The 22,681-nt window shown below is 43.2% G+C and overlaps 1 protein-coding gene across 1 annotated transcript; it reads right to left on the bottom strand.

Moving 5' to 3' along the window:
- Positions 1-11,340: 11,340 nt before the first annotated feature.
- On the bottom strand, positions 11,341-15,633 carry SAGE1 (sarcoma antigen 1). Its single transcript, XM_045537844.1, has 3 exons — positions 15,497-15,633; positions 12,694-13,068; positions 11,341-11,381 (listed from the first exon to the last, which is right to left on the bottom strand). Exons 1-3 carry the CDS (start codon positions 15,612-15,614, stop codon positions 11,341-11,343), a joined length of 534 nt encoding a protein of 177 aa, XP_045393800.1. The 5' UTR covers positions 15,615-15,633.
- Between the last annotated feature and the right edge of the window lie 7,048 nt (positions 15,634-22,681).

The raw sequence follows: 22,681 nt of genomic DNA, 5'->3' as shown, positions 1-22,681 counted from the left end.
GATTACCATATATATGACCCAGAAATTCTATTCTCATGTATGTACCCCAAAGAATTGGAGAAGAGGTGGTCAAAAGCTTGCACACAATTGTTCATAGCAGCACTATTCCCAAAGGAGAAAAGGTAAACATTGTCCAAATGTCCATCAATAGATGAGTAAATAAACAGAAAGTGATATATACATATAATGGAGTACTACTCAGCCATGAAAGGGAATGAAGTACTGATGCATGGTATAACATGGGGAACGCTGAAAACATTATGCGAAGTGAAAGAAGACAGAAAACAGAGCACATATTATGATTCCATTTTTAGGCAATATCAAGAAATGGCAAATCTACAGAGATAAAGTATGTTAGTGCTTGCAAGGGGCCAGGGAGAGGGGGAAATTGGGAGTGAGTGTCAGTGGGTACAGAGTTTCCCCTTGGGGTACCCCAAAATTCCAGAACTAGATAGTTGTGTGATGGCTGCATAACATTGTGGGTGTCCTGTAATGCCATTGAATTGTACACTTTAAAATTGTTAAAATGATGAGTTGTAGGTTGTGTGTATTTTATTCTAACAACAACAAAACTCCCCAGAGCAGCCCGGCTGCCATCTGAACACCACTGAGTGATGGCAGTTGATGCCACGTGGAGCAGAATGATTCTCCATCCCAGCGCCACTCAAATTCCTGACAGACAAGATCATGGAACGTATGGTGATATTTAAAGCAATCAGTTACCATCCGTAATGGTATTTGGTTATGCTTGATTCAAAAATGTTGAACTGAATACCAAGGAATTTATGAAAGACAGAATTTCAAAAAGTGCCTATCTACATAGAGACATATAGAGACCTATTATTATATTGATATCAGCACAGGGGGAAACAAGCAAAATTTAGAAGCAGGTGGATAATAAGGCTAATGAAGTTTTAGTGATCTTCCTGCCTATATCAATCAGAGTTCAACTGAAGAAGCAGAATGAGTAAGGGATATATATGTTTGTTGTTGCTATTTCTGCTGTTACAGAAAATTGGCCTTCTTAATTGTGGAATGCAGTTAAGAAAGAAGTCTCTATAAGGCTGCAGTCACCTCCACCGAGGTAGGGGAGAAAATAGGCTAAAACCCGCAAACGTGATCCGGAACCCCATAAAGACAGATAAATATGTCTCATTCTTGTGACCTCTGACCTTAGTGACAAGAATGTATTCAGTGGAATCTAGGACCCTGCCTAATGGAGCTAAACACAAAGACCTCATGCAAAAGTTATAGAAATTGAAGGAGAATCCAGTGGAAGATAGAGGAATCGCAGGCCTAGCTGTCCCTTCATGGCAAAAGGTGAATCAGCAAACTAGCAGCAATGGATGGCTGCTGCTTCTCGTCCTGCACATTCTCCAAATCTCTGAAGAACCTCCCTGTGGTATACTCTAGCTGGAAACATACAGGAAAGGCAATTACCTGTAATGAACTCATTTAGTCAAGTTGACACTTTACTAGGATACCTCTTCTCATCTGGGTACCGACGCACATCTCCTGAAACCATACCCAACCTCTAAATAAAGACAATTACTAAGTTGTATCTCTGTCTGACAAGAGACAAGTTTCTCTGCTCACAAATGATAACACATTAACCTTCTTCCTAAAGAGAATGCAAAGTCCAGTTGTTGTCTTGAGGACTTGTTCATTCTTCTGCTACCTGCTTTACACCCTGCCTTTAATATCCTGTATTTAAATACTTAGGAATACAGTTAACTCTTGGTAATACACTTTATGTTGACAGCTAAGGGGATGGAGGGGGTCAAAACCAAAAATGTTTGGTTAATAGATGTGTGAATGAATTCATATGAAGTTAAGGAAGTAATATTCCTAATTATTATAGTCCTTGTTTCTCCATATGGTCATGAGGGCACCTCTTCCACTCCTCATTCCATAGTCCCCTTGTCCTCAGCAAGCAGGTCCCTGGTGGTGGTTCTCTTCCTGTTGGGGTGACACACACCTACATTCCTGAGTTTCATGGCCATTAGCAGTCCTGGATGAAGAAGGGTGTTGTAGTTTCCACTGACTTTGATCACTGCACGCAGGAGCACTAAGAGGTGCTTTACAGGATCTTCTGCATTTCTGAATATTCTCCTTACTCTCATTATCATTAAGGGTCTCTGAATCAATCAAATCCCAGAGTTGACTTGGTTAAAGATCCAAAACCGTAGGTATGAAGGGGAGGCTTCTTGAGGAAGGACACTGGTACACTGAAAAGGTTCATACCATTACTTGTTCTCCCATTCTTACCCAAAAAGCCCTGAAACCCATTACTAGGGTGATGGTGCACTGGGGAGCGGAAATGGGCAACTTTACTACAGACCCCAGCCCTGAACTGGCACTAGTTTCCTAGAGACATAACGCCATTCTGGTCCTTTTGAGAAACATTTGGCTTACTGATGGGCCTTAGTAGACACTGAGCCCTTGACCCTGGGACGACACATTGCCATGCCACCTGAACTGCCCAGCCTAACCTGGCTTTTTCCTGACTCACCAAGTCATAGCGCTGTGTGTGTGCAGGAGCACCCTGTTATCACATGCAAGTGGCATGTACAAGATCGGACTCCAGCAGGTCTTGAGGGCGAAAGTAAGTTCCATGAAGGAGTGGCCAAAATACCCTGGCTCGGACTCCCGCTACGGAACTTTATCCCCCATGCCTGGCCCTATCCTAAAATGGTCCCCATGAACTTCACCCCTTGATTATGTTGCAGAACATGACAAACGCGATTTTGCAGATGCACTTAAATTAACTAATCTGTTAACCTATATATTATAGTAGGATTCTGTGGATGGGGCTAGCCTACATATATGAGCCTTTTAAAAGGCAGAGCATTTTTGACCAAACGCCAGGGCTCAGGCCTGTAATCATAGCACTCTGGGAGGCTCAGGTGGGAGGATTGCTGGAGCTGAGGAGTTCGAGACCAACCTGAGCAAGAAAGAGACCCCATCTCTACTAAAAATAGAAAACTTAGCCAGGCTTGGGAGCACGCTCCTGTAGTCCTAGCTCCTTGGGAGGCTGAGGCAGAAGGGTCCGCTGAGTGCAGAAGTTTGAGGTCATAGTGGGCTATGAGGACGCCACGTCACTCTACCTGAGGCCTGCTTTACCCATACAGGTGAACAATATGCAGACACCACCTATGTTAGCTTTCAAACCAAAAAGTAGAGAGAGATAAATAACATAAATTCTTTATAATCTCATTTGTTGGATTTGTACTTAGTTTACAATGTAACATACAGGAAGAGACAGCTCTGGAATCAGGTGGAAAGTCCTGTGGAAATCCACTCCTCTATAAAACAGTGGCAAATATTGTCGGCATGAACATTTTCAGGACACGGGAAAATAACGAAGGGTTGCAGCATTCTGAAGAATGTTTATTCAATAAAAATGGCTAAATCACAGTGAGCACAGCAAGCTTGGTGGCGTTTTAACTTGCCCTCTTCCCTCAGCTCCGTGGTAGCCTTGAAACCAACAAGCTCACAGCAGTGGTGGCTCTGAGCGCCAGCCAACTCTCAGCCTCTGGAGGGGGCTACTGGTTGGAGCTCCCCTAGAATGTGTGTGTCCAGACAATTGCGACTACGTGACACGCCCCCAAACTCCCTGCAAAGTGCCATTCTCAGAGCTGGCGCTCAGGTAAACTGAGAGCTGGCTCTGCGTGAACAGCCCCACCTACTCTCTTCAGGTGCGAGCCGGCAACTCCTGCGGTGCAGTGCTGCCCAGAAGGGATGACAGTGGGCAAGTGTGTCCTTTGTGAGGTGACAGAGAATGCTTTTAATGTTCCTCCCCCGGGAATAATGTGTGCCGGGGGTTTCCCGTAGAGACCTTTCTTAAATGCCTTTAATTTTTCTTCACGAGTGGCTGTTGCATTGGAACACAGGTGTTTCCTGCGTTGATTGGATGATCGTATGACTTTCCTCCTTGAATCTGCTAATGCAGTGTACCCGTTATATAGCCTGGCAGCTCTGAATTGTCCCCTTTCTGCTGCTCTGTGGAAAGGTTCTGAGTCCCTTCATTCTTTTTGCTGTGGCAGGTGTGACCGAAGATTGTCTGTAGAGGGCGCCAGAGACAGTTAAAGGGAAAGGGGCTTCCTGGCTGTGGCAGGCTGGCACTGCAGGCCCTGCTGGGCAGGAGGCTTGTCCCCGCCAGGCTCTGGCACCTCAGGCAGCTTCCCAGTGCCCAGTCGGGGCAGGGCACGGTGGCCAGAAGCACTCTGGGCCAGCAGGCTCCCTTGCATCATACCAGAGCGCTCCTGCTGAGATGCCCGCCCCCCACGCCCCCCCTCGCGCCCCCCCCTCCATGCACATATTTCCCAGACACCCTAGGGAGCGCATTTCCACCCGCTCCCAGAGGGCAGATTTCTAGAAAGTTCCACCAGTGCTGGTGCTCCACAGCACCTTTGCTGCCATTTTGTAAAGTGTGAAGGTCAAGATTTCAGGGTTGTGGATGGGAACGCTTGTCCGTGGGTGCTCTAATTGAGCCCCTGAAGGTGTCCCTTCCTTGAGTGTTGTCAGTGCGGTGTGTGGTACTGTCCCTTAGATGCTCTATGTCAGCTCTATGGTTAAACCTCCTTGGGTGCTCATCTCAGCACCGGGGAAGGACTTTTCCTTGGGCACCCTATCTCAGCTATGTTGGAGGGCGGTGGGCTTCCTTGGCTGCTGTGTCTCAGTAGTGTGAGGGACTTTTCCTGGTATATTACCTCAGCCCTGGTGAGGGGACTCTGTCTCGGGTGCCCATCTCACTCCTGGGGATGGCAGTGTTTCCTGGCACTGTATGTAAGCCCTGAAGCTGGAACTCTTCCTTGGGTGCTCTGTGTCTGCCCTGGGGTGGTGGCTTGCCCTTGAATGCATTGTCTCTGCTCTGTGGGGTTACTCTCCCTTGGGGACTTCATCTCAGCCTGTGAGACACTCTTCCTTGGGTGCTCATGTCAGACTGGGGGAGCATTTTTCCTTGGGTGCTCTATGTCAGCTATGCTGTGGTGGCTTTTCTTTTGTTGTGCTCATCGCTGACAGGGACTCTTACTAGGTGGTCTTTCTTAGTGCTGAGGGCTATTCATCCTTCCTTGCTCTATCACCCTCGGGGGTGGGTGGGATGGGTACGCTTCCGTGGATACTCTAAGCCTAGGGTGGATCTTCTGGATCTTCCATTCATCTCAAATAAATTTTTGTCGAATGTATAAAGTCAGAGTCCGGGTATATTTTATATGTTTATGTCCCGTTTGAGTATGTCTTTTATGAAGTGCATTTTCGGCTTTATTACCTCCAATTTTATCAGTATGTTTGTACTTTTAAAAATTGATTTTTGTTTCCCTGTATGTTCTGGACTCCATTCATATTTTTTGGAAAAAAATATTTCATGTTGAGTATCTTCTACAAATACACTTTGCTTTTGCACGCTCCGGAGAGTGTCTTTTTGATGAACAGAAGGTTTTAAAATTAATTATGTCTTATTAAACAATTGATTCTTTATAGTTAGTAGTTTGATTTTTGTGTTGTTTTCTTCTTTTAGAGACAGGGTCTCACTCTGTCCCCCAGGCTGGAGTGAAGTGATGCAATCATAGTTCACTGTAGCCTCGAACTCCTGGACTCAAGCCATCCTCCCACCTCAGAATTTTTAATAATTGTTAAGAAATGGGATCTCGCTATGTTGCCCAGGCTAGTCTCAACCTACTGGCCTCAAGTGATCCTCCCTCCTTGCCCTACCAAAGCACTGGGATTAGAGAGGTGAGCCATCGTGCCCCGCCTGGGTAGTGCTTTTCTTATGCTTATTAGAAACCTCTTTGCCTATCCTAAAGCCATGAAGATAATATCCTAAGTTTTTGCTAGATTTTTCATCCAGCTCTAATAAATTTTTATAGAATGGGAAGAGGTAAGAGTCAAGATTTATATTTTCCCTGTAGTTATCAAGTAGACTTATTAAAAGTACTATCCTTTCCACAATGATTTACAGGGCCCTTGTTTCATAAAACTAGCCATTTTATAGAGAGACGGGTGCACCTAAAGAAGTATGGGTGTGTTCCTAGTAGCTTAGAGTGGCCTCAGCACAGACAGCAAGCAAATGGGGGCCTTCTACAACGTTGAGAAGTCAGACCCGCCAATAACCCGAATGAGTTTGAAAGCAGTTTCTCTTTGAGTCTGCAGTTAATTACCAGCCTGGTCTTTTATTTTGTGAGATCCTAAACAGACACACCAATCAAGCCCGCCAGGATTTTTTTTTTTTTTCCCGAGACAGAGTCTTACTGTGTTGGCCAGGCGAGAGTGCTGTGGTATCAGCCTAGCTCACAGTAACCTCAAAATCCTGGGTTCAAGGGATCCTCCAGCATCAGCCTCCCAGGTAGCTGGGACTACAGGTGTGCACCACAGTGTCCAGCTAATATTTCTATTGTTAGTAGAGACAGAGTCTCACACTTGTTCAGGCTGGTCTCAAACTCCTGAGCTCAAGTTTATCCTCCCGCCTCGGCCTCTCAGACTGCTAGGATTACGCGCATGAGCCACCCTGCCTGGCCTGCCAGGATTTTTAGTCTATAGAACTGCTTGATTATGTATTTGTGTTGTTTTAAGCTGCTAAATTGGGAATAGTTTCTTGTACAGCAGCAGCAAGCTAATACAGGAGGTACCTGCATATTCTGAAGTAACAAGTGAAAATCAGGCACAATATTTTTTATTTTCCAGTCAGCAGATCACAGGGAATTCCCCGTGAGACCACAAGCACAGGACCAGAGAACCTTCTCTTTTTCTGGGCCCTATTCCGAGCTAGTGGGATTTCAGTCCCCTGTCAGTGGGTCATAGTAGCACACAACACTGAGGTGCATGCTGCAACCAGCATGTAGTAGGCGACTTGTTGCTGTGTCCCTCTTTTAGCGGTAAGATAAGGCAAGATGTAGGAACTTGCTGTTGACCTTACAGGCACCATCCTGACATGCCTCAGATCACTAGATCATTAAAAATTTCACTCAGCTGAAAGATCCCTGATTGTGTGTAGCAATTATTTCCCACATTCTGTCTTGCAACTGTGTTGCCAATGTGTCTGGATTAGTTGCTACTGCCTGCTCAATCAGCATAACGTCACCAACGCGAAGGCGTGGTGTCACATCTGGTGTAAGGGAAAGGTGATCAAGGTCCCTAAGGACTAGTTTAGAACGTAAGCCGTGAGAGAGTTGCTATAAGCCTGAGGTAGGAAGGGATGGTGCATTGCTGCCCTTTGCAGCTGAAGCCAAACTCCTCCTTGTGATAATTACTGAAACACAGTCGATACTGTACATCACGTGCCCAGGGGTATGATGATTGCTAAAGCAATAAAACCAGCCATAGCAATCACAGCAGCTGCTGTATAGGCACCATCTGATTATGTTTATGATCATTGGCTGTAGTTCTCCAAGATCCATCTATTTCTGCACAGGACAAATAGGCAAGGTAAAAGAGATTGCTGAAGAGCCACCACTCCTCCTCTTTTAACCCCTTGATGGTACCACCAATGACTCCAGTCCCTCCAGAAAAGCAATGTTGCTTTTAGATTACTAGTTGTATAACTAGAGCAGTGCTAATGACCGGGAAAATATAACTCAACAGAAATAAACTCCTCAGGCAGGAGTGAAGGTGTGTTTCTCTACTGGGAAATAAATCTCATGGAATTTAGGGTCTCAAGGTACCCAGAGTCATCAGAGTCCCTGTACGTGTCACATTCCAGTTTTCAGGATCCCAATTCATCGGCAATCAGTGCCCTAACAGAAGAGACCTTGAGACGTTAGGAATTGCACTTTATTGTAATTCAGCCAATCACAGGATTAGGTTTTGGATTTAGTCTTCCCAAAGCTCGGCCCTGTGGCTCCAGGAGATAAGAGTTTCTTTCGTGGACAGTCATGGAAGGTTTGAGGTCCTGTATGTGGACGTTGATATGGGACTTTAAGGACCTGAGCACATCATTTTCTTTCCCTATGTTCCCCAGCACATTCAGAGGCCACCAGTCCTTTCCATTATACTCATTTTGGCTACAGTGTTCACAGGGAGAACCTCCTTGGTCATCTAGGCCATTGCGTTCTATCGGTGGGTCAGCACGGCTATCAAAATGTGATCACTTGAGAAATTCCCTTGCCACTTCCTGCCGTAGACTACTCCTGCCCTCTTACCATTGCAAACAGGGTCACTAAGGTCTTTCAATTGAATCAGATTAAAGAAGGAATTCCAGAACAATTTCAGATCATTTTCTCTTAAGATTCTGTATTTCTGAAGCCATCCTTAATACCAAAATCTGTATGCATCAGGCTTCAACCAGGAACGCAGGACCAGTAGAAGAGAATATGTGTGTGTGTAGATTTGTTGTAGGGAAATGGTCTTACGCAATGGCAGGAGTTCACTAAGCTGTTTCCGTAAGATTGTTGTGCCCTCATCTTATGCTGGAGCAGGGCAGACATTCAGGAAGAAAAGACTACATGCTGGCTGCAACCCACCGACATGGGCTGGAATCCCCGGGAAGACTTACTATAAAACCCACGTCCCTTCTTTCTCTCTGACCTTGGAGACAAGGGGACTCTGCAGAAGCTGAGGCCCTTCAGAGCAGAACTAAACGCCCGAGGCCCTTTACTCCTGTCTCAGGTTAGATGTCTTCTCCTCAGAGAGGCCTTCCCTGACTACCAAATTCAAAGTATCATCTACTCATTTTCCATCTCTTTACCCCGTTTCAGCTTTTGGCAGAGAATTTACCGTTACTCTACAGTTGCTCTGGTTGTTTAGGGCCTTAGCCTTCAAGTAAAGTGTAAGCTCCATGAGAACAGGGTTTAGTTTTCTGTTTTTTTCGTGTCTAGATAAGTGCCTGACACTTAGATGGTTTTCAGTAAATATTGAATGAATGAGTTATTTTATTAATCCTCACAATATTCCTAGGAGGCAGCTGCTGTGATCACCCTCACTTTACAGAAGAGTATATGGAAACACAGAGGTTAGGTAAGTAGCCCCAAGTAAGAGGCAACTAAGGGCATACCTAGAGCAACACCTCAAAGCCAGGTCTGTCTTGGCCCCAAAGTGCTCTCCGCTCCTCCAATGGGGTCTCACCAGATGGTGCAGCTTTAGGATTCTGCCGACTCACAGTCTCCCAGGGTATCCTACTGGTCACATGACCCTGGTTCCAGAAATTTCTCACTTACCCTCCCTGACAGGATCTCCCAGGGAGGGAGGGCCTAGCTCACGTCTGCTCCTATTTCTGCCTCTGCCTCCTCCTGCCAGCTCTGAGTACTCCCAGGAAGCTGCCTCCTGTGAGACAGGGCCCAGTTACCCTCACTCAGCTTGCCTCTGGCCCTTATGGCTGGTCTTCTATGTTTCCCAGAACACATACTTGAAAATCAGTAATTGCCCCACCTTGAACTGCTCTGTGCCCTGGAGCTGCAGCCTTTACTAGGTACCAGCATTGGTATTGGATTGAATATACAGGAGATGGGATCTGGGAAGGGCATAATGGGAATGCTGCTGCCTCAGTCATCTCAGGCTGCCATGACAGAATCCCATAGACTGGGTGGCTTAAACACCAGACATTTATTTCTTACGGTTCTGAAGACCGGGAAGTCCAAGATCAGGGTGCCGTTCTAGTGAGGGCCCTCTTCCAGGCTTGTACTGGGCCATCTGCTATATCCTCACATGTTGTGTGTGGGGGTGGGCGAATAGCGAGTTATCTCTGCTCTAATTGTAAGAGTACTAATCGCATCATAGGGACCCCACCCTGATGAACTCATCTAAGCCTAATTGTCTCCCAAAGGCCCTACCTCCAAATACCATCACATGGGAGGTTAGGGTTTCAGCATGTGCATTCTTTGGACACCAAAATTCCCCTGCCTACCACACAGGCCGAAAGTGGACAGCTACAGTAATACAGTCCCAACTGGGTCGGCTCTGAAGGAACAGTGGTGAAGGGAAAATCTTCCAAAGGGAAGAACTTTGAGCAGTGCACTTGGCTGTTACTTCTCCCTGGAGGAGAGATGGCCAGAGGTATGAGCACGTATTAATGCACAGGCCCTGTTCCATTCATTGGCTGAATGGTCACGGACTTTGAGGATACATGATTGAAAATTTGTGACAAGGAGATCTGGGAAGAGGTATGTGCATAGACCTGTCCAAATAGACATACAATGTGAAGATATTGGAGACTTATGGGAGTTCTCAGCAAAGCCTGACCTCAGCAGAGTAGAATTTTAATAATCTGATGGATACGATCCCCATTATCTGGATATCAATCAGCCACTTTCCCCAACAAGTGGGTCATAATCTTATGGGCTCAAGAACAAAGTGTCCAAGGTGGCAGGGATGGAGGTTACACTCAGTGGCATGCACTTCCACTCACCAAGGCCAATCTCACGGCAGCCACTGCTGAATGCTCAATCTGCCAGAAATGGAGACCAACACGAAGCCCATTATGTGGCACCTGTCTCCAGACTGATCAGCCAGCTAGCTGGTTGCAGGTGATTACAATGGACCACTTCCATTATGGAAGGGACGGTGCTTTGTTGTTACTCAAATAGACACTTATCCTGGATTTGGATTTTCCTTCCCATCCACAGTACTTTGAGAAAACCAACATTTGCGGACGTAGAAAATGCCTTATTCACCACGATGGATTTCCACACAGCACCATCTCTAAACAAGGGACACACTTCACAGGAAATAAAGAGCGGCAGTGGGCCCATGCTTATGGGAATTCCCTGCTCTTATTATGTGCCCCCGTTATCTTTAATTGACTGGATCACTGGAACAGTGGAATGGCCTTGGGAAGACTTGGTTCTGAGGCCAGCTGGATGGTAAGAACTTGCGGAGCTGAGCAAATACTTGTAGGAAGCAGTGTTTGCTACTTATCAGAATCCTACATAGTTTGCGTTCTCTCCCACGGTCAGGATTCGTGGGTCCAAATATCAATGGGTGGAAATAGGATTACCTCTACTCACTGTGTCCTCCAGTGATTCACTAGCAAAACTGCTTTCCATCCCTCTGTCTTTAGGCTCTGCTGAACTACAGGGATTGGTTCTAAAGGGACAAATGCTTTCACCAAGGGACACAATAGTGATTTCACTGAAAAGGAATTGAAACTCCCAGCTGGCCATTTTGGTCTCTTCATCCCTCTCAATCAATAGGCAAAGGAAGCAGTCCTGTCCTGTCTGGGGTGATGAAAACCCGTGATGAAAGGAAGATTGGGTGCTCACTACACAAGGGGTAAGAAAGAGTATGTCTGATATATCTAGACATTGTCTTAGTATTCCCATGTTTTGTGATTACAGTTAATGGAAAATTACAACAACTCAATTGAGGAAGGTATCTATGACCCAGACCTTTCAGCAATTAAGATTTGAGTCATTCCACCAGGCAAAACCTGTGACCGGCGGAGGTGCTATCTGAGGGCAAAAGGAACAAGAAGTGGGTAGTGAAAAAAGGCAGTAGTAAATGCCAGCTATGATCGTGTGATCTGCTGCAGACACTAGGACTGTAATAGTATATAGCTGCTGAGTTATTAACTCATCAGTCTCCCCACCCAGGTAGGAAAACACACAAAGAAACAAACAACAAACTATACTTTCACAGCAAACTTTTAGGGCTTTTACTAAGAGCAAACCACAAAATTTAAAAAGCTCCACTGTTTTTCTTAGCTTCTAAAAGGGAATTCTCTTGACTTCAAACTTCTAGGGAGCTTCATCAAGATCCCATTCCATCCTACAGCATAGAAAACTTATTCTTGTTTCCCTTTGTTGTTTGCAATAATACAATTATCTTCCCTTCATGTGATTACTTTTGCTGAGGATGGTAGGACTCCATGTTTTAAAGGAACTCCTTAAGCTGCTGAATTAAGGCAAATCTTTTGAACCTGGAATTAAAGAGGCATTTTGTTATGCACAAGATATCTACAGCATCTATGATATGTAAGACATAGTAGTGGATACAAAATAGAGTTTACAATCTGCATGCAAATAGAAAATACATCCGCATGTAAAGATACCACCCAGCATTATTGCAAGTGTGTCAATTGAGGGCCCATGCCCACCCCAGATTATGATAAGTTTGGAAGGCTCTGTGGCCTTGGAAGAATGCATTAGATTTAAAGACTATCAACCTAAATGCCTGTGGAAATAGCATGAAGTATGATCAAGGGCCAGGGTTTAGGAAAAATGAGGCAGGACCTGTTCCTGCCCCCACCGTGAATTAGCCCCAATTGCTTAAAACAATGGAAGAGTTCCCTTTTACACCTACTTGGTAGCTTCCTTGATGGTAAATTCAACAAATTGCTTCTTGACTTCTGAATTTCCTTGCACTTTTCCAAGCAAAACGAAAATTCTTTCATAGTCTGAAGATATTAGAAAACATTTAGTACTTCTAAAATTATCAAAATTAAATGGAAGTCAATCTTACTGTATCCACTAACTCAATATTTATTCTTTATGGGCTAAAATGTTATGTAGTGTTTTGGTTTTGAATGCATAAATCACAACACCTGTACATATTTACCAAGGGCACTGTATTAAATACTAGCCAAGTAAAACATTTTAGACTATGTATTAGAAATTTTAGTCAAATTAAAGAGAAAGCATCCTAAATTATGTAAAAATCCAATTCAGCCAAATGATGACCTGAAGAGGTAGCTTGACTGCTCTAAATCACAGGAATGAGATCGACTCCTATGCTTTTATCGATAGATGTTCTTTCACTACTCACTTCGTTCAAACTTTTGAACTTCCTTCATTAAATGATATTTTACATCATCATTAATTTTCCCTTGCATGGCAGGACTGATTTTCCATGTATTTGGCATAGTTTCCACTGAAGACATTGCTGTGACTTTTGGGTCACCTATAGAGACGCTGCAGTGTTTGGTTCCTTCTCCAAGTGCATTACCACCAGGTTTCTGAACCAGCCCATCTTCCCTGTGACTGATGGAGTCACTCGGCCAAGACTCCAGTTGGTTAGGTGGAATACCGCCTTTTGCCTTATTCATAGGCTCTGGTGGAACATATTTTGACAAGAAGCCTTCAGGTGGTGGTTGATCATTCTCCATCTCCTTCACGTGGACATCGTGAACGACAGTAGCACCTGGAAACCAAATGAAGAGGTTGAGCTGTGAGGTAGACGTGTTTTATTCCAGCCTCCGCCAGGGGAACATCCACTACACATCAATTTCTAGAGAATTATTTACTTCATAAAACAGAAGGATGTATCAGGTGGAAATGGTATATCTCACAAATAGAACTCGGGAAAGATAATACAAGAAAACCACTTTTTCCCTCCTGGCACTAGGAATACATACAGAAAACAAGTAGGACAGTACAACTAATAAACATTCACAGATTCCTGGTACTCGGGGCTCACTGTCGTCTTGCTGCCATTTACAATTCTCAATGTGAAGAGTTTTATAATTTACTTATAAACTAACAGTGTCCTGTCATGTTGTACTGAGCCGGAAGCCAGAGTGAGTGAGCCCTGCTCAAGCTGCCTCTCCTCTACCTCAGGGATTCTGAGAAAACAGAGCCGGCCATGAGGGCTGAAAGTTCTACATGCACTGTGGTACCAAAAGTGCGTCTGTGTATGATCCTCCCCATCCTTCCTTTCTGTCTTAGAAAAGTGACTCTCCTCTGACTCCAAGTCTGGCCCCTCTGTGTCATTTATTACTCCTCTGTGCAAGCACCCCGCCAGGAGCCAGGGATCAGCAGTGAGCAGCACAGAGAGAAACTTGCCTGCCCTCACTGGGCTCACACCCTCATGGGGAAGTCAGGCAAGAAGTGCACAGTGGGCAAAGGAAAGCCGCAGAGCTAGGCTGGGCTTAGGGAAGGAGCCTGCAGGCCCCTGGGAGAGCAGCAGAGGGAGCCCAGGGGCTGGGCAGGGCCTTCTGAGGTGTTCTCCTTGGGCAGGCCCTGGAGGAGGAGGGAGAGCCAGCCTGCGCAGAGGTGCAGGGAGAGCTCCAGGCTGCCTGGAGGGCCAGGACAGGGGCTGCAGTGGGGACGGGCCACCCACCACAGAGTGAAGGACAGAGACAGAGGGCACCCCGAGGAGCCCCACGGGGACCCGTGTTAGGAACCCATGGCGGTGGACCAGGCCATGCAGAGCCTTGCAGACCAGAGAGTAGGGAGCTCGGGGTCTATGATGAGTGCTTGGGAAAGTTGAGGCCAGGTTTTCAGGAGGGACATGGCATGATGTGACACATGTGCCGACATGATCACTGTGGCTGCAGGGTGTGGGGTGAGATGGGGGTGGGAATAGGAAACAGAGAGATCAAATAAGAAGTTATTGTAGTAGTTTGCTGAGAGATCACGGCAGAGTAGAATAGAGGGCTATAGAGAAATGGTGAGATGCAGTATTTATAGTGGGCATTCATTGTTGGACTTGCCAAGACATTGGAAGTGTGAGAATAATAAAACAATAATAAGAGAAATCATGAGTGACTCTAAGTGTTTTGGCCTGAACTACCGGATAAAAGGGCCGGGGCTATGTACAGGAGGTGTTAGGCATCTGATCAGGAGAGTGGACTGTTACCAATCCTTCTGGATTCTGGTTCCGTGACCTCACATTGACAGCTTAAGAACTAGGACATGGTGGGACTATTTACTCTATGGATAGCTACAAACTCTAAAAACCAGAACTGTTCAAGACCCATAGCTGTGAACAGCTGGTTGCTACAGCTTTATGGATGTTACACCCGATGGCTGGTGTCACTAACTGAGACAGTGAGGGCTGAAAGTAGAATGTCTTTGGAGAGAGGGAGGTCAGCAGTTTCAACACGTAGAGCCAGTTGAATTGAGATGTCTATTAGGTACCCAATGGAGCTACCGCATAGGCAGTTGTATTCGAGTCTGGATTTCGGGAGCAAGCTGTAGTCTAGAGGTATAAAGGTGAGAGTTCTTGTAGTGTGGGTCATATTTAAGGCTCTAAGATTACGTGGCATCACCTAGGGGGATAGCATATCGCGGAGAAGAAGGCCCAATATCAAGCTTTGGGACCCTGCAATATTTAGAGATGGGAAGGAAGAGGGGGGAAAACAACAGAAAAAGGAGAAGGAAAATGAATCTTCAGTAAGGGGTAAGAAACCCAGGACAATATGGTATCTGGGAACCCGAGAAGTTTGCCAGGGAGGAGGGAATGAACAGCTGTATCACATGTTGCTGAGAAACTAATGCCAAAGTGCAGCAGGTACTGGTGACCTTGAGGAGAGAAGTTCCATTGGAACACAGTAAGAAGCAGCCAGACTGCCGTGGGTTAGAGTAGAATGTGAGGACAGGCAGAAAGTGAGCAGACCCATCCCCTTGCTGAGCCCATCATCCTCTGTCTCAGGAACCTACATTATTCTTCTAACTCTTCCAGCAGCCCCAAATTGTTGGGCCTAATTAGAGCCTTGCCCTTCCACTTGCAAATGTGCTCATATCTGTCCCTCCCTCAAGTACATGACTGCAAACTTCCTTTCACAAGGCTGAGTCCTAAAGATGGAATTCCGCCTCTCCTTCCTGTTTGCTTAACCACAGGAACATACTCTGCCTTCTCTTAGATGAGTGCCTGTTGGGTTCTCCCTGAGGTTTCCTTTTTTGTTGATGTCCTCTTGCAAGTTCATCTGCTTCACTCCTCATTTCCTGAAAAACATCGGTGGACATATTCCATTACAGACAAAATTCAACGATTACAAAATTGCAGTCTTCATATGCATATACAGCCATGGATTTATATCATTAATATAAGTGTTAATCACAGGCCAAAGATTTATCATCACCCAGTACACACCATGTTTTCAAAAAATGCAACCTAATTTTGTCTATGCTCAGTGAAACAAGAAGGCAAAACAGAGTGTTGTCCAAAGCCAAACACAATACAATCGTGCTTAGTGAGAATGCTTGGGGAATGTGTGGCTCTCATCAACCAAAACAATAAACATATGGTCATCTCCTTGGTGAAGTACACATGATTTTGTTTCAGCCCTTGTTAGGAGAGAAAAAGGGGAGATAGCTTTTGTCCTGTTGTGCTTTAAACTTATTAACAAATACTGATTAGTACTTATTAATTGACACATATCGACAGTGAAGGGTAGGGAAGATTGAAAACGGAAATCTTCTCACCCCTAACCTTATAGAGATTCAAATGTGTCAACCTTGGAACCAGGCAGGGGTAGGAGATGCTCTTCAATGCTTGTAGTAGATAAAAGATGAAATTGAAGGGTACAGTAGTTTAGCTCAAAATTGTTTTCATCAAAGGGTAACTCAAGAATATGCCCTTACATTATTGAATACAATTTTAGTTAAAACTTTTCCAAACCATTTGTATTTCCCATAAAAAGAGGAGTTCAGAATGGGTGAAAATATTTTCACTGAGCATTTACTACCTTCCACGTGCTGGTTAAAATGCTTTACATAATCCTTGGCCAAGCCCGATGAGTGAGGTGTGATTATTATCTGCATTGTAAAAAATGAGAAAACCAAAGCACAGAAAATTAAGGAAAACTCCAATTAATTGAGGATTTCTGGGGTTGGTTGAGGTGGAACAGCTTTAGGTCTAGCTTTGTTACAGAAGAGATTATTGCCTGTCTGTGTCTTTGTATCAAATGTCTCCCCCACAAGTACAGATGCAACCCCTTCTTTTCTTCATCGTTTTGATTCTATTCTTTATTTTTTGCTACTACCACCAAGATTTGCACCTGTGGTGGCTCCACCTGGGCCCACACCCTAGGCAGGCTGACCGCAGTGGCCGTCCTACTTGTCGCAGCTTAGTGTCTGTGGGGCTCAGGGAGGTGGGGGGCTGCCCCACTCCCACCACCTGTGTCTTCCTGTTTTAATGGTGAAGTCAATATGTCTCTCTCACACACAGCACATACCTCACATAGAGATTTCCACTAGGACAGTCCAGTTATGGCAACATCACTTAGTACTTCATATTTCAAGAGGAAGACTTAGTCAGTGTCTAGATAGAGCACCAGTGACTTGAATAACACAGGAAGTAGACTGTAATCTCGATCTTAAAGTAGGTAGTGTGGGGAGTGGGATAGAGTATAGACTGTAGACTCAGAAAAATGTGGGTTCAAACTCTGGCTCTATCTTTTATCCTCTGTCAGTCGGGGCAAGCCATTTGAACACTGTCAGTCTTGATTTCTTCTTATTAAAAAGTTGATAGAAATACTCACTTTCAGAACAGTTGTGAGCATTAAATGTAGTAATTAAAAACACCAATTTCTAGTACAATGAATTACAACTACCATTTCTGTTCAACCAACACACTCAGGTTGGGAAGCTCCTACTCTCGCTTTATGTTCACGTAAAAATTCTTGTGTCATATTGTATCTTTTAAACAAACAGAAGTAATGCCTACGATTTATATTCATCATTTCAAAAGGAAAATAATTGTGGTAAGAATGTCACAATTAATGCTGGGCGTGGTGGCTCACGCCTGTAATCCTAGCTCTCTGAGAGGCCGAGGCAGGAGAATCGTTTGAGCTCAGGAGTTTGAGACCAGATTGAGCAAGAGAGAGACACCGTGTCTACTAAAAAAATAGAAAGAAATTAGCTGGACAACTGAATATATATATATATATATATATATATATATATATATATATATATGTATTAAAAAAATTAGCCAGGCATGGTGGCACATGCCTGTAGTCCCAGCTAACCGGGAGGCTGAGGCAGGAGGATTGCTTGAGCCCAGGAGTTTGAGGTTGCTGTGAGCTAGGCTGACGCCAAAGCAGTCTAGCCCGTGCAACAGAGTGAGACTCTGTCTCAAAAAAAAAAAAAAAATATTAATGTCACAATTTGAGCAATAATAGAAATCGTTATCCTACCTGCCTATCATTTTTAATCAGATTGCCAAAAGTGTATAGTTCTTCAGGTTGATCTGGATTACTCTCTTCAAGTGGAGAACCCCACATCTTTAGATATTCCTCATAGGTAACTATCTGTGTGACAAGAACACTCTGATGAAAAAGTGGAACGTCAATGGAAAAGAAATTGATGCTGTACAGCTGAAATGTACGATCTTCTTGAGAGAATATGATCGTAGATTGTTTTAGCGATGTGTATCTTGTCACCAAATAGAGTTTAGAATCTCATATGTGGGATTTATATCATGTTCTAGGATCTGGAGTCATCTGCCATCATCTAAGTCATTACTCTGTCCACCATCACCACTGCCTCTAGGTTCAAACCAGTAGGTCCAGAACAACTCCTTTATGCCTCTAGCCAGGTTTGAGAATGTGCTGACTTCCCTTACACCACCATCTCAACTCAAAAACCATACTTGTTCCCCATTGGAAGGGACGAGGCTCCACGGCATTCTCTTATCATATGACAACTTTGAGTAGTGGGCCTACCCTCTTTGGATCATTTGATTAAATCTATAAAGTTTTTCCCCAGAAAAGTACCCTTACACACAAATTTGGTGTATGGTTTCAGGGGTGCATCCAGCCTAATTTAGTGGACACACGGCCCCACCTAAAATCACCGAAATGAGGGTAAAGAGGGTTTGTAAACTGACCTCAATTATGCCAGATACTATCAATTTCATTATTTCCAAGTAAATAAGGAAGTCTCTGCTGAACTTCTAACGGTAGGCAATGTGACATAATATTTGGGTGTGTAGTCTCTGCAATCTGACAGAACTAGGTTCTGCTACTTTCCAACTGGTTAAACCTGGGGAAACTACTTAAATGCTTACTCTAAGATTCTATTTCCATACAATGGGCATAAAACACTATGTAATTCATGAGGCTGTTAGAAAGATTACCAGAGACGAAGCATGTGGAGGATAGTGTATATGCTGATTAACGCACACTTCCCTTTAAGCTTCAGAAAAATGAACTTTGGGGTGGACATAGTGATTCAGTTACAATGGACATTCTAAATATTAAGATTTTAAAAAAATAAACTACTCATGCATTAAATCCTTTCTGCAAAAGAGACTTGATACTTTCAAAATCAACAAAAGTCCTACATCAAAACCTCTCTGTTTTCAGCAAAACAAATTTCCTTCTAGTTCACTGGTCTAAGTGACCACTATATGCAATATCATAAACGTTTCTACATGTCTGAGGTTTCAAATCCTGCTTCAAATGAAACAAATGATTTTAGTTACTCCTGAAGTATCAAATTTATGTATTTCATACAAGCAAGCAGAAAGAAGGTAATGACGAAGATTAGAACAGAAAACCAATGAAATAGAAAACAGAAAAACAGTGACAAAAATCAAAGAAATCAAAAGTTGGTTGACTAAAAAGATGAAAAAAAAAACTGACAAGCTTTTAGCTTGACTGACCAAGAAAAAAAGGAAGAAATACACAGATTATCAAAATCAAAAATGAAAGGGGGGACATTAATACTATCCTTACGGAAATTAAAAGTATTATATTATAACGAACTTTATACCAACAAACTAGACAATTTAGATGAAATGGAAAAATTCCCAGGAGACACAAATTACTGAACTGACTCTGGAAGAAATATAAAATCTAAATAGGACTATAGTAAGAAAAGTGATGTAGGCCGGGCCCGGTGGCTCACGCCTGTAATCCTAGCACTCAGGGAGGCCAAAGTGGGAGGATCGCCCAAGGTCAGGCGTTCTAGATCAGCCTGAGCGAGAGCGAGACCCCGTCTCTACAAAAAATAGAAAGAAATTATATGGCCAGATAGAAATATATGGAGAAAAAAAATAACAGGGCATGGTGGTGCATGCCTGTAGTCCCAGCTGCTTGGGAGGCTGAGGCAGGAGGATCGCTTGAGCCCAGGAGTTTGAGGTTGCTGTGAGCTAGGCTGACGCCACGGCACCCACTCACTCTAGCCTGGGCAAAAGAGTAAGACTCTGTCCCCCGCCCAAAGAAAAAAAAGAAAAGAAAAGAAAAAAGGAAAGAAAAGGGATTTAATTAGTACTTTCAAATGACCCCACGAATACAAGCCTAGCCCAGGGAACTTCACATGTAAATTCTATCAAACCTTTAAAAAAGAAATAATACCGATTCTTAGCAAAGTCTTCAAGAAAGTAAAGGAGGAAAGAACACGACTTCATTCTATGATAACAGCATTTCCCTGATATCAAAGTCAGGCAAAGACATCACAAGAAAAGAAACTACAGACCAATCAATACCCTTCAGGGATATAGAAGCAAATATCTTCAGTGAAATACTAACAAATCAAAACCAGCTACATAGTATATAAAAAGGATTATACACCAAGATCAAGTGGGATTTATCCCAGAAATTAAAGGTTGGATTAATTTCTGAAAATTAGTTAATGTATTAGAATCATCATATTAACAGAAGAGAGTACAAAACCCCACAGGACCATCTCAACAGATGCAGAAAAGGCAACTGACAAAATCAAAATCCTTTCATGATAAAAACTGTCAATAAACTTGGAGGAGAGGGGAATTTTCTTAATCTAATGAAGTATACCTGAAAAAAAACACAGACCTAACATTATATTTAACGGTGAACGACTGCTTTCTACCTTATTGGAAACAAAGCAAAGATGTCTACTCTCAATACTTCTATTTGATATCAGACTGTAAGTTCTAGCAGGAGAGACCAGTCACAAAATCATAATAAAATGCATCCAGTTTGGAAAGGAAGAATTGTTACTACCATTATTTGCAGATGAAATGATTTTGTACATGAAATATCCTAAGGAATCCACTAAAAATATATTTGAACTAATAATCAAGTTCAGCAAGGTTGCAGGATACCAAAGCAGTATAAAAAAATCAATTGTTTTCTACACAGTAGCAATAACCACTCAGAAAATGTAATTAAGAAAACAATTTCATTTACCATGGCATTTAAAAATATAAAGTCCTTGTGAATAAGTTTATGAAAAGAAGTACAAAACTTATACTCTGAAAACTATGCAACATATTGGAAGAATTTAAAGGACATACAAATAAATGGAAAGATGTCCCTTGTTCATGGGTTGAAAGAATTATTATTGTCAAGTTGGCAATACTACCCTAACTGATCTACAGATGCAATACATTTCCTATCAAAATCCAAGCTGGCTTTTTTTTTTTTTTTTTTTTTTTGCAGAAATTGACAAGGTAATCCTGAAATTCATATGGAAAGGCAATGGATCCCAAATAGAAAACAAAAAAATAAAAGGAAGTATCATCTCCAGATTTCAAAACTTACTACAAAGCTACAATAACCAAGACAGTATGGCCGCCTGCTACTAGCATAAGAATTGACATACAGATTAGAGGAATAAAATTGAGAGTCCAGAAATAAACCCTTACTTGATGTAATTTATGGTCAACTTAATTCTGACAAGGGTGCCAAGATCCTTCAATAGGGAAAGAATAGTCTTTTCAACAAACATGGCTGACAGAACTGGGTATCCACATGCAAAGGAATGAAATTGGACCCCCTCTTTACACCATATACAAAAATTAACCCAAAATGAATTGTAGACCTAAATATGAGCAAACAATAAATGCCAAGTACAAGCAGGCTTTTGTGATCAGAAAAGAAAGAAGCCCATGACAATATTCATTTATACTTTCATTCATTGTGAAAATCTGAAGTTAAAAATAGAAAAGAAGGGAGAAAACATAAAAATACAAAGAGAATGCAGAAAGTGACTTGCCAGATACTAGTCAAACTATTACCTCTAATAATAATAATCATAGATAACACTTGGCATCTCAGATTGCCAGAACGGGCTTTTGTAAAACAACAACAACTAGCTATATGCTCTTTATAAGAGAAACATTTAAAACATGAAAACATAGCATGATTGACAGTAAGGAAGTGAATGTTTTGTATGAGGCAAATACTAACCAAAAGAAAACGGAGTCTTCTCTGTCTTTAACTGGGAGACCAGCCTCTTCGCTTTCTTATCTTACAGAGCTGTTGGATGGAACACAGTCAATGTATATGAATGACCTTGAAAAAGATGTGGAAGTATGAGAGTGTGCTGCAAAATCAAATTGGAGTTGACTTGAGTAGAGTCAGAGCAACCATGTGTTAATTGCTAGGAAGAATAGTTCCAATGCAGGAATAAAACCTGGAGCTCATCCAATCAAATTCTCTCACTTTTCTGATGAGAAAGGATGACTTGCCTAATGTCCTTTGAGTGGTCAGGGGCAGGACCCCAGATGTAGTTCTCGTTACGCTTAGCACTTTTGTCATGTACTACCTTCTATGTGCTCCAGTCTCCTATAATTTCAATCCAAACAACATGTCTCCTTGTGGTGCCAATAAAACTCAAAGTATCAAACATTAGAAAAAGGAAAGAGGCTGGGCACGGTGACTCACGCCTGTGATCCTAGCACTTCGGGAGGGCAAAGTGGGAGGATTTCTTGAACTCACCAGTTTGAGACCAGACTGAGCAAGAGTGAGACCCCGTCTCTACTAAAAATAGAAAAATTAGCAGGGTGTGGTGGTGTGCACCTGTAGTCCCAGCTACTCGGGAGGCTGAGGCAGGAGGATCGCTTGAACCCAGGAGTTTGAGGTTGCTGTGAGCTAGGCTGACGTCACTGCACAGCACTCGAGCCCGGGTGACAGAGTGAGACTGTCCAAAGAAATAAAAGATAAGAGAAAAGAAGAGAAGAGAAGAAAAGAAAAGGAAAAGGAAAGGAAAGGAAAGGAAGAGGGAGTGAGGGAGGGAGAGAGGAAAGAAGCAAGAAACAAAGAAAGAAAGAACCAAAGATAGATGAGGAAGTTATATTGATACCAGAAAAGGAGACTTTAACA

The sequence above is a fragment of the Lemur catta genome, chromosome X, assembly GCF_020740605.2.
Source record: "Lemur catta isolate mLemCat1 chromosome X, mLemCat1.pri, whole genome shotgun sequence".
NCBI classification, from domain to species: domain Eukaryota; kingdom Metazoa; phylum Chordata; class Mammalia; order Primates; family Lemuridae; genus Lemur; species Lemur catta.
Note: the sequence above shows the minus strand (reverse complement) of the source record. Positions and strands in the feature narration are given on the sequence as shown.